This window comes from Calypte anna, chromosome 15, assembly GCF_003957555.1.
Source record: "Calypte anna isolate BGI_N300 chromosome 15, bCalAnn1_v1.p, whole genome shotgun sequence".
Taxonomy (NCBI): Eukaryota; Metazoa; Chordata; class Aves; order Apodiformes; family Trochilidae; genus Calypte; species Calypte anna.
The window spans coordinates 303,368-324,617 of record NC_044261.1 but is presented as its reverse complement, the minus strand read 5'-3'; the positions used below and the strand labels follow the sequence as shown (position 1 = coordinate 324,617).

The 21,250-nt window shown below is 44.1% G+C and overlaps 2 protein-coding genes across 3 annotated transcripts in view; both read right to left on the bottom strand.

Annotated features, from left to right (window-relative positions):
• Positions 1-6,487: 6,487 nt before the first annotated feature.
• On the bottom strand, positions 6,488-21,210 carry PITPNB (phosphatidylinositol transfer protein beta). 2 transcript variants are annotated; one of them, XM_030460928.1, is made up of 12 exons: positions 21,138-21,210; positions 19,337-19,367; positions 18,412-18,557; positions 17,183-17,274; positions 16,625-16,632; positions 15,357-15,431; positions 14,556-14,639; positions 11,793-11,870; positions 11,411-11,521; positions 11,078-11,200; positions 8,051-8,135; positions 6,488-7,187 (listed from the first exon to the last, which is right to left on the bottom strand). In XM_030460928.1, exons 1-11 carry the CDS (start codon positions 21,155-21,157, stop codon positions 8,088-8,090), a joined length of 816 nt encoding a protein of 271 aa, XP_030316788.1. In that variant the 5' UTR covers positions 21,158-21,210; the 3' UTR covers positions 6,488-7,187; positions 8,051-8,087. The 2 variants fall into 2 exon arrangements, with proteins under 2 accessions (XP_030316788.1, XP_030316786.1); XM_030460926.1 differs by lacking the exon at positions 8,051-8,135.
• TTC28 (tetratricopeptide repeat domain 28) overlaps positions 18,506-21,250 on the bottom strand; it is a 109,204-nt gene continuing 106,459 nt past the window's right edge. Inside the window, exons 23-24 of the transcript XR_003988242.1 lie at positions 19,337-19,367; positions 18,506-18,557 (exon numbers count right to left, since the gene is read on the bottom strand). The gene's annotated coding sequence lies outside the window, so the exon portion shown is untranslated. The remainder of the gene's footprint in view (positions 18,558-19,336; positions 19,368-21,250) is intronic.

The window sequence follows — 21,250 nt, the reverse complement described above, 5'->3', positions numbered from 1 at the left end:
AAAGAGAGTTTTAATATTGGAGTTCACCGTGCTTACAGCAGTGAGAAGCCCCCAGCTGCTCCAAACAAGGGAGGCAGAGACCTGACCTCAGGGAAGCACCAGGACCCTGCAGGTGCACACTGAGGTTTGCACTTCGAAAACATACAGCATAGGCAGGAAAAACAGGGGGAAAGAACATCAAAACAGCACAAGCATGAGAACAGATATTAAAACAAGAACAAATAACAGAATAAGGCACAGGGCAATTGCAGAACTACTTCCAGATTCTGTCAGCAGAGTGCATTGCAAAGCAAAATGTAAAATAAACACCCTTACACCAGCCAATCATTCATGTCTCTGTCACCTGGGGGATTGTGGACATTAAAATCAGCACTTCAGGTGCCTCCAGATGTAGGACAGGGGGGGAACACCAGAGCCACAACCTGCAGAGGCAGCACCAGGGACAGAGGACCCTGGGGATATTGAACTGCTGCAATTTTTCTCATGTCAGATCAAGGGACCAGCTTCAAAATCTGGGTTTGGCACAATGTTCCTTAAATTACTGCAAGTGCCAGAACTTTGTTCTTGGTGTGCTGTGAGTTCTGCCCACAGCAGATTACAAGAAGGAGAGGAAGTCACCAAGAGAAACGGTGGATAAAACATCCCCAGAGCAGGCAGAGCACTCTTCAGCCTCTGCATAATCTCCATTCTATTTCACACCCTCTTTTCCTCACGTACAGGGACTCTTCCCTTGTTTTGGAAACTTCCTTTAAGCTTGTGCACTTCCAGCCTCAGCGTGAACGAGGCGGAGTCAAACCTTGCAGGGGAGCTCCATGGTCTTGACAATTAACTGCTGTGGATTAGTAGTAGAAGTAGAAAGTCTTTCATAAACAGGGAAATACAAAGAGAATTTTTTTTCTAATGTCTCGGTTGAGACAGGAATCAGCAGAGGGCTCTGTGGGCTCACACGGAATCAGAAAGCAGAGTTACCATCCCAGGAACACACACTCACTTGTTTGGGCTCCTTGGGCCCCTCTTTGGCCCTGTGAGAAAGGGCATTCCCAAAAGGAACCAAAAGGATTGTTCACTGACCTGGGCAGAAACGAATTCACCAGGGTGCCCCAGGGCAGGGGAGGGTGAGGTGTGACCCCCAGGACATGGGGGTTCTGTGAAAGGGAATGGGGTGGTTTGAACTCAGGCAATGCAGCATCACCTGCTGGAGCTGCTGCTAACTTTGGGAGGCAACATTTCCTACAGATTAATGGGAAGTGAAAATAGATGTGTGTGTTAGCTAATTACCCAACACAAACACTGCACAGCAGGGCAAAGGCACTACAGATAAGGCTCTATTTGACTTTGAAGACTGAGTAACAAACGCTCAGTTCTTTTTCCTCATTTAGCAGAAACTGTGGCATTACAGCCCATATTTCATTTTGTCAGCCTTGACTATTTTGAAACACTGGAGTCTGTCCCCAGGAGAGACTTGTTCCTAAAACCTACACCTGAAAGGGTTTTTAAATGTTTTCTAACAATTCAAAACGTCTCATGTGCAGAGAGCCAGTATTTCCTGGTTACAATTTAAACACTTTTGAGATAAGATGACACTCTAATTGACTGAATCCTATTTATATTTCTATTGTGCTAAAAGTTTATGATGCAGGCTCAAAATTGAAACAGCCTGACTTCAGCATGCTCTGACTCCTGATGCAAACACACGCAGAGAGGGAAAGTTACAACAAAAAAAAACCCAACACTGGCAGATGCTGGGTTCATAAGTGTAACTTGGCTGAAAACACATGAAGTCAGAAAAAAGGCAAGCAACTTCACTGAGGGGTGTATGTCATATACTCTTATATACCTCATCCTCATAATTCTGTATCGGCAAATATTTTTCACCACATTTTACTGGTTACTTAAAAGCAACAAAAAATCCAACCAAACAAAAAGTTTACTCTTTCAGAAAAGAATGTTAATGCCAATGGAAATACACAAAACATACATAAGGCTGGCTTGTTTTATGAAATGTACTGAATACCAAGGCAATGAAAACTATCTGTCTCATATGAGAATCTCAGCAGTTGCATTAGGAACTAGTCTAACACTTACCTTGAAATCTTAGTACTTTCAGTAGCTGGAAGCTCACAGAATGCATCGTGTTCATTCCTGCCTCAACTGGAGCCACATAAATAATTTTTTTAACATAAGAAGAATAACATAAATTGCAAAAAGCATTGTAAATATTGATTCTGCTACCAAGAGCTTCAAATTAAAGACAATTTACTGGTATAGAGTTTCAGGAATCAATTTTTTTTTTTTTTTTTTTAAAGAAGGGTGAAATACAGTGACAAAATTAATAGCCAGAGGCTACCAAGGCCCCTGGGAAGGAGGCACTACAGCTTGCCACATACCAGAGTTACAGCAGCTGGGACTCTGGCCTTTTTTCTACTTTCTCAGGTACATCTTAAAGCACAAGCAATTAGCAAACATTCCACTCTAATTAATGTTGGCTAGAGATCCTTTTCAAGGAAGCTGGTAAATTATCAGACAAGTGAGGAAAAGGCTTTGGAGGTAGAGTGATGCTGATGAGAGCTGGTGCTCTGCCCCCCTGCTCCAGCTGTAACCCCTTAGCTTGTTAGACCAGGGGGCCTGGGAGGGAGAGAATTACTGCAGGAACCATGGACTGAGACTGAAGTTTGAATTGTGCATATAAGTAATTAAAAAAAATTTAAAATTTGTTCCTTTTAACATCTTGCCTTACTGAAGTTTGATTGAGAGTATGGGGAGTGCAGCAGCATTTCTCCTTGTAGAGATTCTGACAGGGGCAGGAAACACAGCAAGAACAGATGCCCTCCCTGTGGGCTGAGAGCCCAGTGCTGGTTTCCCACCATCCCAGCTCCGGCAGACGGGGAAGGAAGTGGCTGTGGCAGCTCTGCAGCTGCCCTGGTGCCGTTGGTGATGTGGTCACCAAACCAGGGTTGGCATCTGCTCCCCCAGGAACACAGAGGGGACAGACGCATCTGCAAAACAAAGAACAAGTTAGAGCTGCTTTAAAAGGAAAGACCTTCCCAAACCTCACGAACATTGCAAACCAAGCTAATCTAGCACACCACTTTGTAGTGATTTTCTTAAGGAGCTTTGCCCTACCAAAAATACAGACAGTGACCCTCACCAGAGAAGGACAAAGCAGCCCAGAAAGCACCAATCATCCTCCAGCACTGCACTGGAGCCTGGTGCATCCCAGCAGCTGGAACCTTCTGCAGAGCTTCCCCAGTGCCCTTCACAGCCTCTGCCAGCTCCTGCCTCCTCTGGCTGGTGACCATAGGAAGGAAGCATCTGCAGCTTTCCAGCTGTGGCTGGGTCACTGACCTCCCCACGTCCCCTCTGCTGCTCAGGGAGCTCTGCACATCGTAGCCCAGCATCCAGCCAAACCCTCCGAGCTTCAGTGCAAGGCAGGAACAGTCAGACACTGCATATTTGACAGGGAAGAGCAAATAAAGGCTGTTAGGATTTTGACCACCAACCAGCAACTGAACAAGCAGCTTCACCATCACCCAGCTTTTCCACAGGTCACCCAGGTCCAGCTGCCCCCAGCCTTTGCTGAGGTGACCACCAGCAAGGGGCTGCTCCCCATGGGCACCCACACGGGCATTTCAGTGCCTGTGATCAATCACTTCCAGACAAGCAACCATGATTTAGTGATACACAGAAATGTCAGCTGCTCTAACCACAAATCAGCCACAAGTCCTTCCTCTTAGCTAAATATACAGTGAGAGCAGCTGAGAGCAGGCAGGGTGGGATGGCACTGGAACCACACACACCTGAGCTGCCTGCAGGCAGGGCAGAGCTGTGGTGGCTGCACCCAGGGACACGGGTTCCAACCAGCTCCTCAATTCCTGCCAGGCAGATCCTTTGCTGGAGCCACAGACATGGAACACAAATGGGTTTAGCACATTTCAGTGGTGAAGGGAACCACACAAACCTCTCTGGAGAAGCTGTTACAGTCCCATTCAGGGGTACAAGGACAGGATTGGTCTTTTAGTCTTGTAAAACTGTTCTGGTTTGTGATGTAGCTCCTAAATATGGCTGAGTCAACTGAGTTTTGGGAAATTCATATAAGTTTTTCTTACCAGAGACACCTCCAGATTGCACACAGAGCACTTATGGTGGGAAAACCCATCACACCCAAAATCCCAATATACAAATCTCTGATTTATTTTTTTTTTCCTCCTGATATTTTGCACTCCACAACTTAGGGCAGAAGATGGAAAACATTCCCCTTTCTTTTCAATTATTTAAAAAATACCCCAGGAAAAAAGCAAATTTCTTACAAGTCCATTTTACACCTCACTTATGTGCAGCCAAGTGATGGATTTAAAAGGTTACTGCTGGAATATGGTTCACAGCAGTCTATTGCAGTGAATAAATATCACGTTTACATATCCATTATAACAGCACTGTGTTGCACTTCCATTACTTCGTGTTGGTTTGCCATCTGGAAGCTGAACAAGCTGTGTAGTAAAAGAAACTAATCCAATTTTGCATTTACCAAAAGGAGCCACACAAGTTTCAATTGATGGCAGGCTATTACACCACCTGAGCAGGCAGGGAGCTGCCCACAGAGACAGAGACAAGCTGGCACAGCTCCCAGGGGTTGGTCCACCAGCCAGAGGGAACCCGGGGCTCACAGCAGCACCAGGACCAGCCCCAAACGGGTCACTGCTGCCAGGCAGGGCCGGGCAGGACCAGGAGCACTGCTGGGTGCTCTGCAGCTGGAGCAGAGCCACTCCTATGCTCTGACCTCAAGGTTTCCCAACCACCCTTTCCCTGACACCCACAGATTGACACAGCGCTTCCTCCAGTGTTCCTCACGAGCAGTTGTTCAGCGCTCAGGTCTGCAGGATCCAGAACAGCCTCTGCCCGGGCCGAGGTGACCTCCTCACCTCCATTCCCCATCCCGCAGCCTCCTCCTGCCCGGGGCTGAGCCCTCCCAGCACGGGGCAGGACGAACCGCAGCCCAACACCTCCCGTGGAAACCTTGATCCTGGCAGGGGAAGGAAAGCAGCCCAATGCACACAGCCGAACACCTCCTCCCTGCTCTGGAGGGTGGCAGGGTCCCAGCTACCTGTGTGCTGCTCAGCTTGAAATCCTACAGCAAACCAGAAATCCCGAGCAGGAGGTCACATCCTCAGAGAAGGTCCAATCATCTGCAGCTCAATACAACTAAATGCCAGATCATCAGCAAACTGCAAATACTAACACCTAAAACAGGAGACAGAGCATTTTATGATCAAATTTATTTAATCAAATTTCATTGACTGTTTTACTGCAGGTCACACCAGAGACTGCCAAAGTAAACTAAACATTTTACATTCACTGCAAGATTCTCTTGGATTCCCACAACTAGCCCAAACCATCAAGTTGTAGGGTCCCTTTCCCTCAGTTTGCATTACAATTCACACCAGTGACCGTGGGACTCGTGTTCCAACACTGCAGAGAGAATTTGCTGAGCCCTTGGGTACCTGGGAGCGCAGCAGCCCCCGGCCCTGCACACTCCTGGACTGACACAGGGTGTGTGTGTATGTGTGTGCACATCTCCATGTTTGTTTGCTAAACCAGCCTCCTGACAGTACAGAGGGCAAATAACCATTTAACTGCTAATCCAGAAAGGGAAAAACAAACAAACAAACAAACCAATTTTGCAGCAGGGAGCATAGGAGGGTGCAGTGGCACAGAACAGGAGGGGCAAAGCTCACAGGTGGCAGGACGAGGCTCCTGGCAGACCTGGCCCACCTGGAAGCTCAGGAAGATTCTGTCACTGCCCACAGTGGAAATCAGCTCACCCCCCCTTCTGCAAGCAGTGTTCCAAAATGATTCTGGAACACCTGGATGTCTGTGAGACTGGGAAGATGGAAGCTTAAGCAAGGCTTGCCCCACTGAGGGTGCTGTGGATGCTGAGAGGAAAACAGGCATCAACAGAACTGTATCTAACGAGTGTTTTTAAAATAATTTGTTTCTGATCTAATAAGCATTTTGATAATTACATACCTATGATATTCTCTGAACACTTCCTTTAAAAATGCTGAAGACATTTTCCCTATTTGAGAGCTATCTACAGGAGGTCTTTATTAAACCATCTTTTCCTTTATGTGTCTACTTCTAACAAATATCAGAGAAATATGTCAGATGCTACAATTTAAACTTTCATCATATCTGAAAGTATATATCTTGTTTAAAGTGTATTTTCAACATGAAAAGAGCTAAAATCACAATTATATTCCATTGCATAATGTGTGTGAAATCAAGACCATTTGCATAGCTTCCAAAGGGGAACTCTGGAACAGCAATTGCACTCACAGAAGTTTTGCTCTAGGGAAGGGCTGCCATGCCCCTTTGCTTTCTGCACAGCCTGAGATATACTTGAAATATTCTACAAGTATTGCCAGTGTTTTGTCTAAAAGGTCAGCTTATGGAAATATTCAAGTGCAATTACTTTATAAATCACAAGCCGTTTTTCCTTAATCTTGCCAATTTTAATGAAGAAAAAACCATTAGCAGTTCAATGTACAAAAGTCCAATAAAACATGTTTGGGTTTTTTTCTCTTAAATCATTGAATGGGTATAAAGTTTGGGTTAAACATTTTCAACCATAAAAGTCTTCCAATTTCCAATAGTAGAAATTTTTTTCTGATTTGACTATAGGATAATGACAATCCAGAAATAAATAGCTATAAATACATTCATTGTTCCTATTCCAAAAATAATCACATGGGGGAAACACAAAACTGAAATTAACTTACTTGGATCTGTTTCTTTACAATGAGATATGGGCAAGTTATAGCAGGGTGACTCAAGACAGGAAAAAAACAAGTAGGGAATGAATTGGTCCAGTATTGACATTCATGAAACATATCACTTAGCGTAATTTTGCAGTTAATTCATCCTTTAAATGACACTACTCAGTTGATTTTTATTTGCTTCAGGTATACATAATGAAAGCAGTTTCCTTTGAATCTTTGCTGAGGACAGGTATAGTACCCTGGAGACACTGTAGCAACCCCGTTCAGTATGCATGTGCGTATATATAATTATATACAAATAATCATGCATCCACACACACATTTGTATATCAACACTGCAAGTGACGGGTAAATCCATCATCATTCATCATTGGCAGCACTTGTTCCTCTGACTTGGCCTTGATTACGTAACTGTGGAGAGAGAAGATAGACAATTAAACATTAATGGTCTCTTCAGACAGTAAATTCCAAATAGACAGTTCTAATTAACCTCCGACAAACACAGGGCAGGGCAGTCAAACCATCACCAGGACTGAGCAGATGACACCAAAGCAATGCAAGCCTTGTTTGGGATCCTGTTTGGGTGCTGCCCTTGCTGTTGGGCAGCAGCTCCCACCCCTGAGGGGCCTCAGGCTGGTCAGCAGGACAGCAAAGCTGCTTTGGCTGGGGGTCCCCACCTGCAGAGTCACAGCAGCCACTGCAGGAGACTCCAGCAGGAAAGTCCTGGACAGAAATACTCAAAAGCTTGCAGCTCCTGGTCAACCTGTTTCCCACAGTAACCCTTTAAACATGATTTAGTATTTACAAGTATCTGCATGGAACTGGACTTGAAGAAGGTAAGGTTCTGAAGAGGACCCTCCACACTTTCACTAGATCTCGTGGGCCAAGTCCACCTGTCACTCTGCTCTGGAGTGTACAGCACAAGGATGCTCACTGCCTTCTCTGGCTTCTGCTCAGTGCCAGCACTGACCAACAGCTCACCCTGCACCACCCAGCACAAGGCATCAGCTGCCATGGCCAAGGCCATGGGCATTCTGCCACCGGGCCAAGCAGCTGCCCAGCAGGCTCTGTGCTGACTCTGGGGAAGGTCTTTCACTTTCATCTGCCCTGGACAGGCAGGGGCATCTCCAGCTGTTGATCACCACAAGGTTATCAAACAGGAGGGAGGTAAGGCCCAGGAATGTTATCTGGCTGTTCAGATGATTTCTGCCAGCAATTCCCATCCATCAGAACATTAATCACTCTTTTCCTTTTCCAACCAGCAGTTGACTTACACAGCTCGATTTGCCTCAGAACCTACAGAGAACTCCTCTAGACGTCAGCAGCCAAAGTGCCTCGAACGGAACCCTTCTTACGCATCTAAACGCAAAATAAAACTGTGAGCTCCCAGACACAGAACCCGTGGTGCTGTTGGTTAGTATGAGAGAGGTAAGGACAACGTGACCAGCACTGCTCTCCCCTGGCCAGGACCAGAACCAGCCTCAGATACAGCTGAGGTTTTTTGGGGATGGGTACACAGTGTTTGTGTCCTGTGGCATTTCTGCCTCCCCAGTGGGGGAGGGACAGTGGTCACTGTGCCTCAGCAGGGCTGGATGCTTTCCTACTGTGCACCGATGAGCTAATGTGTATTTAATGAAGCTCCTCACCTCCAGGAGTCAGAGAAAGAAACCACTGAGTGAGAAATAAGCAGAGAGAAAAGGATGGGCTGGGACAGAGAAACTCCGGAAAAACACTTATGAGGACTGGGAGAGTAACAAAAAAGTAGCAAATGCAGGGATTCTGACCATAAAAACAGATCTGAGATGAAGAACAGGGCCAACAAAAGAACCAAGATGTGCACAGAATCCAAAGAGAAAGATTAGCTCAAGCCAGGAGAAAGAGAGTTAATGAGAAAGGGAATGGCAACAGAAAGAAATTTAAGAAAATGTAATGCTGCCAGTATTATGAGGATTGCTTTGTGCTGTGGTTCCTTTGTAGGTGTCACTGAGCTGCATGCTGCAATGTTGTCAAAACAGCCAACTACTTCTCTGCAGGGGTGGAAACAAAGATTTTCTTGTCATACTAAACACCTCATCACTAAGTGCTCCCTTCCCCGTGGTCCTGGCCATAAACCGAATGTTTTGTGGTATACTTGGGTTAACAAAAGGTACTGTTTATCACAATGGATGGAACAGTTTAATATGGAACAAAACCCAAATAATTAGAGATAAAATCAGTGTTTGTATTACATTGGGCTGTGATATTTTTGCCTTTAGTTTTTCTCCAATAATACACTTCACCACAAAAACCTTGAAATCACACAATTTATAGCTGTTGGTAGATACCCCTATGATAACAGTTGAGAGAACCCAAAATATTTTAACAGTAGGTCCCCACTCCTCTCATTTCACAAAACACACAGAAAAGCTCTGTTAATACACTGAATCAATATATTTCTCTTGTGAAAGCTTTTTCAACAAGGAATACACTCAAGTTCCTGATGCTAAGGCCTTACACAATAAGGTATTAGAAATAAACTATTTACACTGCTTTGCCAAACAAGAAAATAGTAAATAGTATCCTTTGATATTTCAGAGCAAGGATAAATGTTACATCCAAAAACATGTGAACCAGATTTTGCTTATAGAAAGAACTAAAAAGCAGAAAATATTTTGGAAAAAATATTTAAGTTACTTACCAATGAGAAATGTGAAACAAAACTTTCTCTAGAAGATGACAAACATCCACAGTCCACAGAGACACAAAGGGAAATTCAAGCACAGAGATGTGTCAAGTGCTGCTTATTCTCCCCAGCACACTGTGTGCCACCAGCCTTTCTCAGAGAAACTGGATGGGCTGTTTCATTCCAAATAAAGAACCACGGATGTGCAAGAGAGAGCCCTTCCCCACAAAAATCAGTTACAGAGAGTAAAGTGGTTACTCTTCCTCCTTCACAGACACCTAGGAATAAGTGACTCTAGGAATAGGCTCTGGCATAAAAGAGAATTAAAGAAGAAATCCATATGGTGTGAGAGAACACCTGCCATAATCAAAAATATCCAAGTGCCAGTGACAAGACATCATGTCTGCAAGAGTGAGAACACTGTTCTCTCCCAAGGAATCCTCTGGGAACTGCCTAAGCAGCTAAAGCCTTCAGCTTATTTGAAAGTTTTGGTTAACCAGTTTAAAACATCTACCTCTTAGCACATGGAGCAGAGAAGAAACTTCTTCCACATCCAGAAACCATAGCTACATGATGCTAGAGGGCTCCATACAAGTTCATGAAGTCCAAAGATGGAGAGCATAACAAGGGGGGTGGAAGAGCTACAGTAGTTTTGATACTAAAAGAAAAGATGTGCCAGGCACAAAACACAAAATGCACTTCAGAATCACTGTCAACAGTAGGTCTGGAGCACCAGGCAATCTGTTTAAAGATGCCCAGAAGCTGAAATGAGTTAAACCATGCAAAAAAGCAAATTACAACTGAAGACACATCATGTCTTAAAAGAATCAAGACAATGGAAGGAAAATGAGGAGCTGAATGGGTTTGGGGCATAAAGCAAAATGAGAAAGAAATAAAACTGAAAATCCAAAGACCTCAAATAACTTAAAGAGCAGGATTTAAGCTGAGAAAGTCTCATGCCAAAGGTCATGCTCTGGAAAGATGCCACAGAAGAAGTCTTCCTACCCAGCCTATGATGATCCTGTGCTTTAAAGGAAGGAGCACAGAAAGTGCCCTATGGATGAGTTTCCTTCTAGACATCAGTCCAAAGACAGCTCAGAGCATGGCTGTATGTGGTCCTCACAGACACTAAAGCATGAAAACTGACTTTGTCTCAAGCCCAGTAATTTCACTGACTTCTTTTTTGCACGTAAAATTCCCAGTTTTGGTGTGCTCATTGGGATGAGTGGAACAGCTGGTGTGATGTACTCAAGCTTGCTTGAAGAGAAAAAGTAATCAGATCTAATGAGGATTAGAAACAAAACAAAGCAAGACACGTGATGGAGAAGCAAGATGATAGCTCTGATTTCTGACAGGTGGTACAAGGCACTGCCTGGGCCTACATGCAATGGGTCTGGTACTGCCAGCAGAGGTGTCAGGGCAGTTGTGGATTCAGTGACATCAGAAACACCTGAGAGCCAGCCCGAGCTGGACACAGCAGCATGCAGAAGCCTGGAGTGCACGGGTCTGCACAGAATGGCTGAAGGGGCTCTGCTGCTCAGCTCCCCAAGCACACACATGGGGATGGACACACAAACCAACCTGTGCCAGCCCCCACACAGGCACAGAGCAAACATTAACCTCAGAGCAGTGATCTTACCGCTTCCAACTCCTTTTGGGTTTCATCCTCCATTCTCCTAATGTCTTCCATGGTCAGATCAATCCACTTGTCAATCCAACAGAACAACTGGCGGTGGAAGTTGGTAAATATCCTTTTTTCTTGCTTTAAGAAGATAAACAAACCTTAGATTGACATGTTGCCAAAGGATGGTGAAGTGACTGCAGCTGTTCAGTCTGAATGAACAGAAATTGCTTGACTATAAGCAACAGAAAACTTCATCACTGTTTCTTCTTAAAATCCCCCGGGTCAACAGAAAGCCACCCCGCCTGCCCACCACCAGTCCCATCTCCCCAGCAAGGGACAAGCACTTACTTTTTGTATAAAGTTTTCAACTTTATTCTGCAGTCCCCACCATTTAAATTTGATAGTCACCAACTTGTAAGCACACATTTTAGGACACTCTTCATCAGTTGCTATCTCTTTCTGTTTATGGAAAATGGGAAGGAAATGGTAATATGTGAAAAATTTTCTTCAGTCAAATTAATTTAACAGAATTAGTACAAATTATAATCCTAAGTACTATATTAGAACTATAAATTATATTAATCCCTAGTAAATGCATGAAACGAAATAATTTTCATATAATTATAGACAGACTTCTAAGCATTATTAGAATTCTACATATTAATAAAGGGTGATAGGGGTAAACTGCTGCTAAAAGACCTCTTAAGGTAATTATATAAGTTCTTAGCACCTTCCAATTTGGCCCCAAGGGTCCTCGCTTTGTCTTAACAGACTGGAATAATGCAGGATCTTCATCAGGCTTGTAATCCTGTAATAGAAAAAAAACAACACTGAGAGTCAGAAAAACCTCAAACAGGTTCCATATCCCACTGCATTCAGTTTCTGTTCAAGACCCAGTGCTCCTGCACTTGGACCCACATAAAAGCACTGCTGTAAACACTGGGAAAAATGTTATCTACAGGCAAAATGTAAGAAGTGAATGTAAGTGAAAACAAAAACTTAAAGAAAATAGCTGAGTCATGGTGAACTTCTCTATTTTACAGACCATGTATGGAAGCTTTGAACTAAGACCTTTCAGGACTCACTTAACCCAAATTGTGTTAAGGACAGAAAAAACCCTTTCTAGATTAAAGTCTAGATGGACAAGAAAGCATTGCAGGAGCTCCTCTCAATACACAAATCCTACCAGCACGCAAGGAAGACAACTGGACTAGAGCCAAAGCACAAATAAACAACAGTTCTTTGCAGAGTTTAAGGAAAATCTCTCTGCAGCAAGAGCCTGACTCCTGATAACAACAAGTCCTTCTTAGGAAGTACAGCAGGCAGCTGCTGGAACAAATATTGCAGCTAAAAAACTATGAAGTCCTCTTGAAAGCTGGACAGGCAAAATATCATAATGCAGCAGCATAACAATACAGAAGAGCTAAAAACCATTTCAAAAACACAAATACCATTTCACAGGCAGTTTCTGACCAAAACCTCCATACAATAATAAGCATGAATGCAACAAACTATAATAAAGAGTTATTTAGAGACTGTGAAATGCATACAATAAAACAACAATTGTAACAAGGCCAGAATCCATGTGCTTCCCTACAATTCTCATTTACAAGGCCTGCTAAAAGCAGTAACTCCTGATAGCTCACAGCTCACTCTATCAAGCAGTACAGAACTTGAAAGCATGCAAACAGGACAGGGTAATTTTAAGAAAACTTTTAGAACCTAACACAAAGATTACACAGCTCTGATGCCCTACCTACAAATTCATGAAAAAAAGCTTCCTGAACACAGAGTGGCTTAAGAGTAACCAGGCAGCTGGACACAACTTCTGGCTTTCCCATTCAACACTGCATCAGTCTTCTGAACAGAGAACATGCACACTCTCAGTGTTATTTAGGGGAAATGTGCACAGCACTGGCTGTGGAAGGAAATGCACACCAGCACTTCTCCCCAGCAGGACCCAGAGCTCTGTGAGTTCAGAGGAACAGATCGATATCAGGCTGATCAAAGCTGCCCCATTCCCAGCTACCTGCATGGTCCCCAGGTCTCCTCACTGCAGCACTCACCTGAGTCTGATCTGTACAAAACTGTATTTTTAGAGCTTTTTTTCAAGAAATGTAATGAAGATCCCACAACCTAGAACAAGACTTTGAATATCTTCAGTGTACAAAACCAGATATAAACCTGACTTCAATGTCTTTGTACTACACTCTACTGTATTCTTATATTTTTTGTCCAAAAACGTAGCCTCTTCTGATGTTAACTGAGCTTTCACTTCTGCTTACACTTTAAAAGTTTTACCCTCCCTGGAAGTGATTTTTTATATACAAATCATATAAAGCTACAGACTGTATAATGGAGATGATTAAGAGAGGGCACGGTTACATTTAGATATAAAGAAGGCTACAGATGTTGGCCAAGTTATTCCTACACATAAATGAGCATAAGTTAGCATATGCATGCCATCAGGATCTTAAAGAAATTTGCTATTTTTGTATTTTTGATGACTGTAGTTTTGAAACTACAGTAACTGCCATGCTACAAAAAAAAAATTTAAAAAAGTGTTGGACAAGGTCCATTCACTGAACACAAGGATAAATCTTGAATATATGAAAACTTTTTCCAGATTTTCAGTCATACTGCTATCCAAGACAGTACATTTGGGTTGCTTTTCCAGGCAAAACTATGACTGAGAAAATAAAGATACAAATAAATCTTTTCATCAGCAGCACTGACTATTGCTTTTCCATAAGAACATAAGAAGCACATGGAAGACTCCACCCATCCCCTTGGAATGAAAATTCCCAAACAACAAGGATCACAGCACAAGGAAAAATCTGCCATAGAACACAGAAACCACCTGGCAGAGCAAAGTGGTGACCACTCTGGTAGCTCTTAACAACGATGAAAAAACTGTAGAAAATAATGTCTGGATATCCTTCCCTAACACTAACACCCCACCCCCACCTCCCCCCAGTTAAATTAACAGGAAGGTTTTTTTCCCTCATACCACCTGACACTTCACAGAATCCATGATGCCTTAAAGGTCAAAAGTACAAATGGGTTCACAAAAGGATGAGATGTGCTCCTGGGTATGTAAGTGGCTAACAAAGGCAACCAGATAGAACCACTGGCTCTGGAAGTCCTTCAGAGACAGGCTGACCTCTCAAAGAGAGAATCTCCCTTGTTTTCACACACCAAGATGAGCACAGAAATGCCTCCTTGACCAAATAAATCGCTATCTACAATTAGAAGTAAAAATCACACCTGTGTCAAAAGTCTGTCAACTTTCATGTCTGAATTGTACAACTTTAACTCAAATTCAGCAGAGAGAAGCTGTGAATGCATTTAGTAATGATTGATTCTAATCAAGATTTTCATTTATCTGTTGGGTAGAATCCACACCATTTCAGTTTACTTGCAAACACAACAAAGCATCAGTGGAATTAGCTGCCTGATGCAGACATATCCCAACAGCAGATCATTGACTTACTCCTGGTTCTACTTGAGTTCTATCTGCAATGTCAATATGGACAACTTCAACACTCTTCCACGTGTTTGGATCTAAATTGTGCACCTGCAGAAAGAAAAAGGAATGATTTCCATGCCATCTTCTTACACAGTGATGCACCTCATGCAGTATGAATGCGTGCCATGGATTTTTTCTGGACTTCATAAAGGCAGAGATATCAAAACCTACCCTCTCTTCCTATGCTCATCTAAAAGGGAATAATGTAACTATTATAATAATAAATAATACAAATATGTTTGTCACTATAGATTAAAAAAAAATCTCCTGAAAAGACCTGTGAACTGAATCAGTTGTCAAGGGAATAAAATGAGGTATTCCCATCCTGGAAAGTTTACATAAGCAGCTTCAATAACTCTACAAAAGTAGAGTACATACACAAACCCTAATAGCATGTGAGACTTGCTCTCATATACACTTGTCAACACAAAGCAGCCTTACCGTGTCTAAGGTAAAAGAACATTAAATTAAAAAAAAAAGTTAATGAAACCTATTTCAATATTTGAGTGAGAACCAACACTCAATATTTGAGTGCTGACCTCAACATAAAAAATAAAATATTTTCCTCTTCTTGAATCCTATTAGGTGAGACAGATTGACCACCTCAGAAGGATTTCAGTAATGCTTTCCTTCTCTTATATTAATCACTGGCAGGGTTTTGACTTTATGCAGTAATTATTCACCATTACCAGGTACAGAACACTTCATCCAGATGACTATGTGTTGAAAATATTGCTAATGTTTGGTATCCAAATCCCAACTCACGTTCTCTGCTGTCCCCAAATCTGGTTTATGCCAGGTCTCTATTTTTATGAAGAAGTCATCTTTCATGTATTCATTCTGTAAGAATTAAAATAAAAAAGCATGAGTCTTATTACACCACTGCTTAAATTTCAGATAAATGGTATTTGCATATTAAGTCACTCCTAAGCCTTGACCAGCAACACGTTCTATTTAAATTATAAAAGAAAAAGTCTCCTTACCTACAGAGAAATATGTACAAGAACTAGTATCTAAATCTCAAATTTCTGCTAGAGCAGTAAGTACTAAATTAAAACCAGTCATGTTTGAGAGATCCAGCTCTAGCTTTGTGCATACAAATAGAAACAATACTGTAATTATCCTCTGAACTAACCCTGGGAATTTGTCATATCTATGTTCAAGTAATATTCAAATTATTAATATATAGTTAAGACAAAACAACTAAAATCCATTTTCATTAAACTTTTAATTAATGAGGCTGTTCTGAGAGGCAGGGTAGTAGCCAATGAACACCACAAGTTCCTGTGTAGCACAACCATGGCCACAGAGGTCCAGCTGCCACTGAGCTGTATGTCTGGAGATCACTTCCCAGTGAGCACAACTGCACCAGTGTGCACAACTATCACCACGAGCCCAGCTCAAGACTGCACAACCTCCTCATGTGGCATCCACCTGGTGACACTCTAATTAGGTTTGAAAGTGAGCAAACAGAGCAATTTAACATGAAGTTTATAACCTTCCTTAAACAGGTCACCAAAAAAGCACACACAGGGAAGTAAAGTCTTCATGATCTCTTTCCCTGCATCTTGAATAAAATCCAAACCCCAGCTGCAATCATCCACCTACAGCCTCAGTTAGCTCATCTGAACTGAGGCAGGATTTCCCCTTTAGAAACTGGATTTCACACAGTTAGGGACAGATTTTACTTCATGGCTCTTCCTGCATTCAAGAGTTTAGAAACTTCTTTTCTGCTTTGTTTTTTTTCTTTCTTTTTCTTCTTTTAGCATTATGCCTTACCACAACAGACATGCAGCTGTAATGGTATGAAAAGGCAGAAAAGATGTAAAAAATTAAAGCCTTTATCTGAAAAAGTACAATTCTTCCTAACCATAGCCAAATGCAGACAAATAAAGTAACAAGGAGCTGTGCCAGGAACTTTGGCAAGGCATATACTGAAGGTTGGAGCTAGCTTGCTTGAGTTAATTGTAGTAGTAAAAATAGATAAAATGTATTTTAAAGAAGCCAACTGATAGTAATATTCAAATACTCACTGTCACAACTGGTCATTGGACACACAGGCAATGAAAAAGAAACAGAAAGTGTTATTAGATACCATTGTTTCAGAAAAGTCTCACTCACAATGATTGCTTTCCAGTAAAAGAAACATTCAAAATCAGACTAACAGCAGTTGTGTGCAACAAGTCAGAGAGTGCCAGCCTTGACTTTAAGAGTTTTGGTATAATACTTCAAAATATTCAACAGAAACATGAAAGAAATACAGTCTACCCTTAGAGCTTATACAATTAGAATTACTAAAATAAAGCAGTCACCTTATTTTAACAGAATATGAAGAATTAGATTCTTTTCACAAATGTCCTGTTCTAGACCTTAAGAGAAACACCTCCAGTTTGACCCTGGGGACACTGGACACTGGCCCTGCAGACTGGCCAGGCTGCTCTTCAGGAGCAGTTCTCCTTTTCAGAGATCTCACAAATGCAACCTGAAAATTGGAAATATTTTTTCTACTTCATGGCACTCTCTTTTGTCCTCAGCACTTCAGGCCATCCCTCAGCTGGACACTGGCATCAAAACTCAGACAGGAGACATACTTGTTCTGCAGTAGGGATACGCGTTCCAAGCCTTCTCGTGGAACACCAGGGATCCTTCTGGAGCAAACATCCTGACAAATCCAGGAACTTTACTGTGAAAAACAAGCACAAACAACATTTTTTTAAAAATTTTTGCCAACCAAAATTCCTCATTGATTTAATCTATTCTAATAAGAAAGGCATTTTCATTTTATGACATCCACCTAGGCACTTTTAAGGTCATGATGCACAAGTCACCCACAGTTCAACGTGCAGGAGCTCCAATAATGCCACTGGTCACAGAATAATTAAGAAAAAAATAGGGAATTAAATAAGATAATTGAGAGTAAGCTGAAATAATTTTGGAAGCAGTATGATCCTGATGAAAGCTGTACCTTCTCTTCCCCTCAGGAACAGCACAGACAGCTGTGGAGGGAGGGCACTCCAAGGGCTCTCCCCTCCACCCTCCCCCAGCTCTGCAGCTCTTTCAGCCACAGCCAACTGCAAATCATTCAGTTCTTCAACTTCACAGAACTTTTCCCCCCTATTATAAACATTTGGAATGCTAACCCTCATAGCCTGACAACATGTGGTAAGTTCTCACAACAGGACAGTCCTCTGCAGGGACAGTGACAGCAACAGCTCATCTGGGTCAGATGGGTCAGGGCCCACCTGGGTCATTTTTCCAAATAACTGAGTGTTTACCCACCCTGCACTGCATGTAGCTTCTGAAAGTGTTCTTTACCTCTTATTCTCTCTCAGAAAAAAATTAGCCTGCCACATGACAAGGACTTGTGTGATGCCTTGTAGAGTATTTAAGAGCATTCAGGCAAGAGGAACTCCTCGTTAAATGCCAGATCATGTGAAAGCTTCCTTCCTCTGTAAAGCAAGAACCATTCCCTTTTCTCCATCAACATTCCTGGCCTTGGGAATATCCTACAAAGCATCTGTGATGCCAACCCACCACTACAGCTACACACTAAGAATTCAAACTATCCCTGCGTAGAGATCCATTTGCCTGTCCACAGATCAGACATTCTGCATGGCTCCCCACTGCTCCATGCCACATATTTAAGGTACAGTTATTCCGTGTGTTCTTCCACTCACCAGAGCATTCGTGCACAATTCAGCAACAAAAACGAGGCAGAAAAACACAACTACCCCAAAGAGTGACCAGTGGAAGGCTGCCCTCCCACTGACCATCTCCCACAACACCAAGTGACCACAACAGGTATCAGTGCTTTTCTAACCTCTTTAAATGATAGATTTTGTGAGTGTATTGTCCCTTCTCACCATCCTTCTCATAGGGCTCATTTTTTAACACTTGAATTCCTTCACCACCTCCTGTTTCATTTTTGCTAGCTTCTGCCACAGAATAAAGTTGCCCAACTTGATACTGAAAAGAGAAATAAAATTTCAATATTAAAGTCAGCTAAAACTTTTAATGCATAAAAAATGTAGCTGTTTCCAGTGAAAACTTGGTAGTGTAACATAATCAGGGAAGAAAACCACACTGTATAAAAAGCAGTAAAATATGACAATTTCCTGGCAAAATGTATCTGTTGTTCACAAGCTCCAGGGCTACCCTCAGCTCGTTTCACATCACACATCACTTCAGTACCACATGCCACATATCTTCTTTTTCATCTTTCTCATTTTGAAATGACCGATTTTGAGCCCTGACCCTCCCAAATTGGTCCTTTGAACCAGTGAGACACCACCCCACAGGACCCATACAATGCCCTCTGCAGAACAAGGTGTGATGCTTTCCCCCAGTGCTCTGTGTAACACCCCACTGCTGTGGTGGGTGTGAATCTACCCCAGTGCCACTTCAGATCATGGAAGACAATTCCCAGCTCTGCCTGCAGTGACTCAGTGCCCTGACAGCAGGAAAACTCTGCTGCCATGCAGAACTGCACAACCTTCTTTTCTTTCTTGTGAGCTGTGGAGTGGCTCAGGAACAGCTAGGGGTACTCTGCCTGCTGGTGTTTGCCTCCTTTGAATTTCCCTGATCTGCAAGAGATTAACTCTGTCTGAGTTGTCTGTGGTGCCTGAGTGCAGCAGAGGGGTGGGCAAACAGCTGGGGAAACATCTGGATCCAGGCTAACTCAGACTTAGACACTGACACCTTCCCACCCACTGCCCCAAACCCAAACAGGCAGGGTGAGGACATACCTCTTGCACTGAGCAAGGCAAAACCACTCGGCTGAAAGAGGAAAAAGAACAAATTCAGCAAAAGGAATATTAGGCTGCATGTGACAGACATCCAGGAAGAAAGCATCAAAACGAGTTACTTCTTTTGCTGTGACAGTAAAGACTGCAAGGCATGAATGCAGCAAACCTGAGGAATGAAACATCAGGTTACAGGAGGCAAAAAAGAGACAGGAACTTTAGGAGGTGCAGAGGAGCTGGGAAATCCAGGAGCTACTCCCAGCTCTGCCATAACCATGGACTGTGCTCCACCTGATCAGACTCTGAGGTGTGAGCTTTCCTCACCTGCCACACAGTGACCACTCCTGCCTGCAGTTTAAAAAGAGGACAAATGCAGAGGCCCCAGAGATGTGGCAGTCACAGCTCAGTCCTCACAGTGCAGGGAGCAGCAGCCCCAAGGCTGCATCAGAGGGTTCTGCTCAGCCTGTTCCAGCTTCACCTTACACAATAAAATGGACAAATCTGATGCAAATCATTATTGTTCCAAAACATCACCAAACAACTGCACTGTTCACAAGGACTTTCCATGGATGTCACCCCCACAGCCACCAGGAACCCCTGCAACACACACCTCCTGGAAACAGGAACAGGAACCGAGCCTGCCCAGAGTCCTGGAGCAGCTACAGCCAGCCCACTGAGCTCCTGCTGCTCCCTGCTGCCTGGGGAACAGGAGTATCACATACAAAAACACAGTTTCAGTCCCTGCCATGACAATGATGTCAGCATTACTGTCACTGCCCTGAACCCCCCTGCACACCAGAAAATGCAGCAGCCTGAAGAAGCCCAAAATGATCACCCCTGTACATCCAATTCAGTCTTGCAACTTCCAGGCAACTCCTTCTTTATTCCTTACTGGATAAAGATTTTTCTAGTTTTAGTCTACTATGAGCCTCACTGAAACAGTTTAAATAAAACTGCAAAAACTTCAGAAACTCAGAAAAACATAATCACAGCCTCAAATGTTGGCATCAGACTGAGAGCAGAGCTTGCATCCAAACACAGAGCAGCCAAGTGGCAGTCAACGTGGAATTCTCACAAGAAGCCCCATTACAGTTCCCTTTACCAGGCTACAAATCCCTCAGATCGTTTTTAAAGCTGGCCAGAGAGGCCAACAGACCGAGCAGAGACTGACTCAGAACCGAGAGGATGTGTTGGTGGCTTGCAGGGCACTAAAGGAGATGTTTGACCAGCTTCAGCTTTAGTCTTTAGCAGGACAACGTGTAGAACCTGAGTACAAACGGACGGGGCAGCAGCAGAGCCGGTGGCAGCGGAGCCACGAGGGGCTCTGCCACCGCTCCGAGACGGCTCCCGCCGCCGGGCTCCCCGTTGAGCGGAGAGGGATCCCGGTTCTAGAGCACCGAGACACAGCCCGGGCTGCCGGCCAGGCCGGGACACATCGGCACCGCCGCCGGGAGGAAACACCCGCCCGAGGGAGCGGCCCTGAGCCCCCCCGAGCGGCAGCCGGGACCGCCCCGCCGGAGCACAGACACCGCGAGCAGCCGGAGCCGCTCCAGGCCGAGACCCGGGGCAGGGCAGGGCAGGGTCACCCCAGAACCCCCCCGCAGCCCCGGCCCGGCCGCGCTCCCGAGCCCCGCGGGTGGGGGCGGCGACACCGGGGCCCGCGGAGCCCCGCCCGCAGGAAGGGAGCGGCGGGAGCTGCCCCGCGCCGCGGAGGCGGGGGAGCCCGAGCGGCCGGTTGGGCTGGGGCTGGGGCTGGGTTCGGGGTTCGGTTCGGGTCAGGGTTCGGTTCGGGTCCCGCACTCACAACTCCTTGATCAGCACCATCTTCCCCGCAGGCCGCTCCGCGCACGCGCCCCGCCCCGCGCTCCCATCGTGCCCCGCGCGCTTCCGGCCCCGCCCGGCCCGGCCAATCCCGTC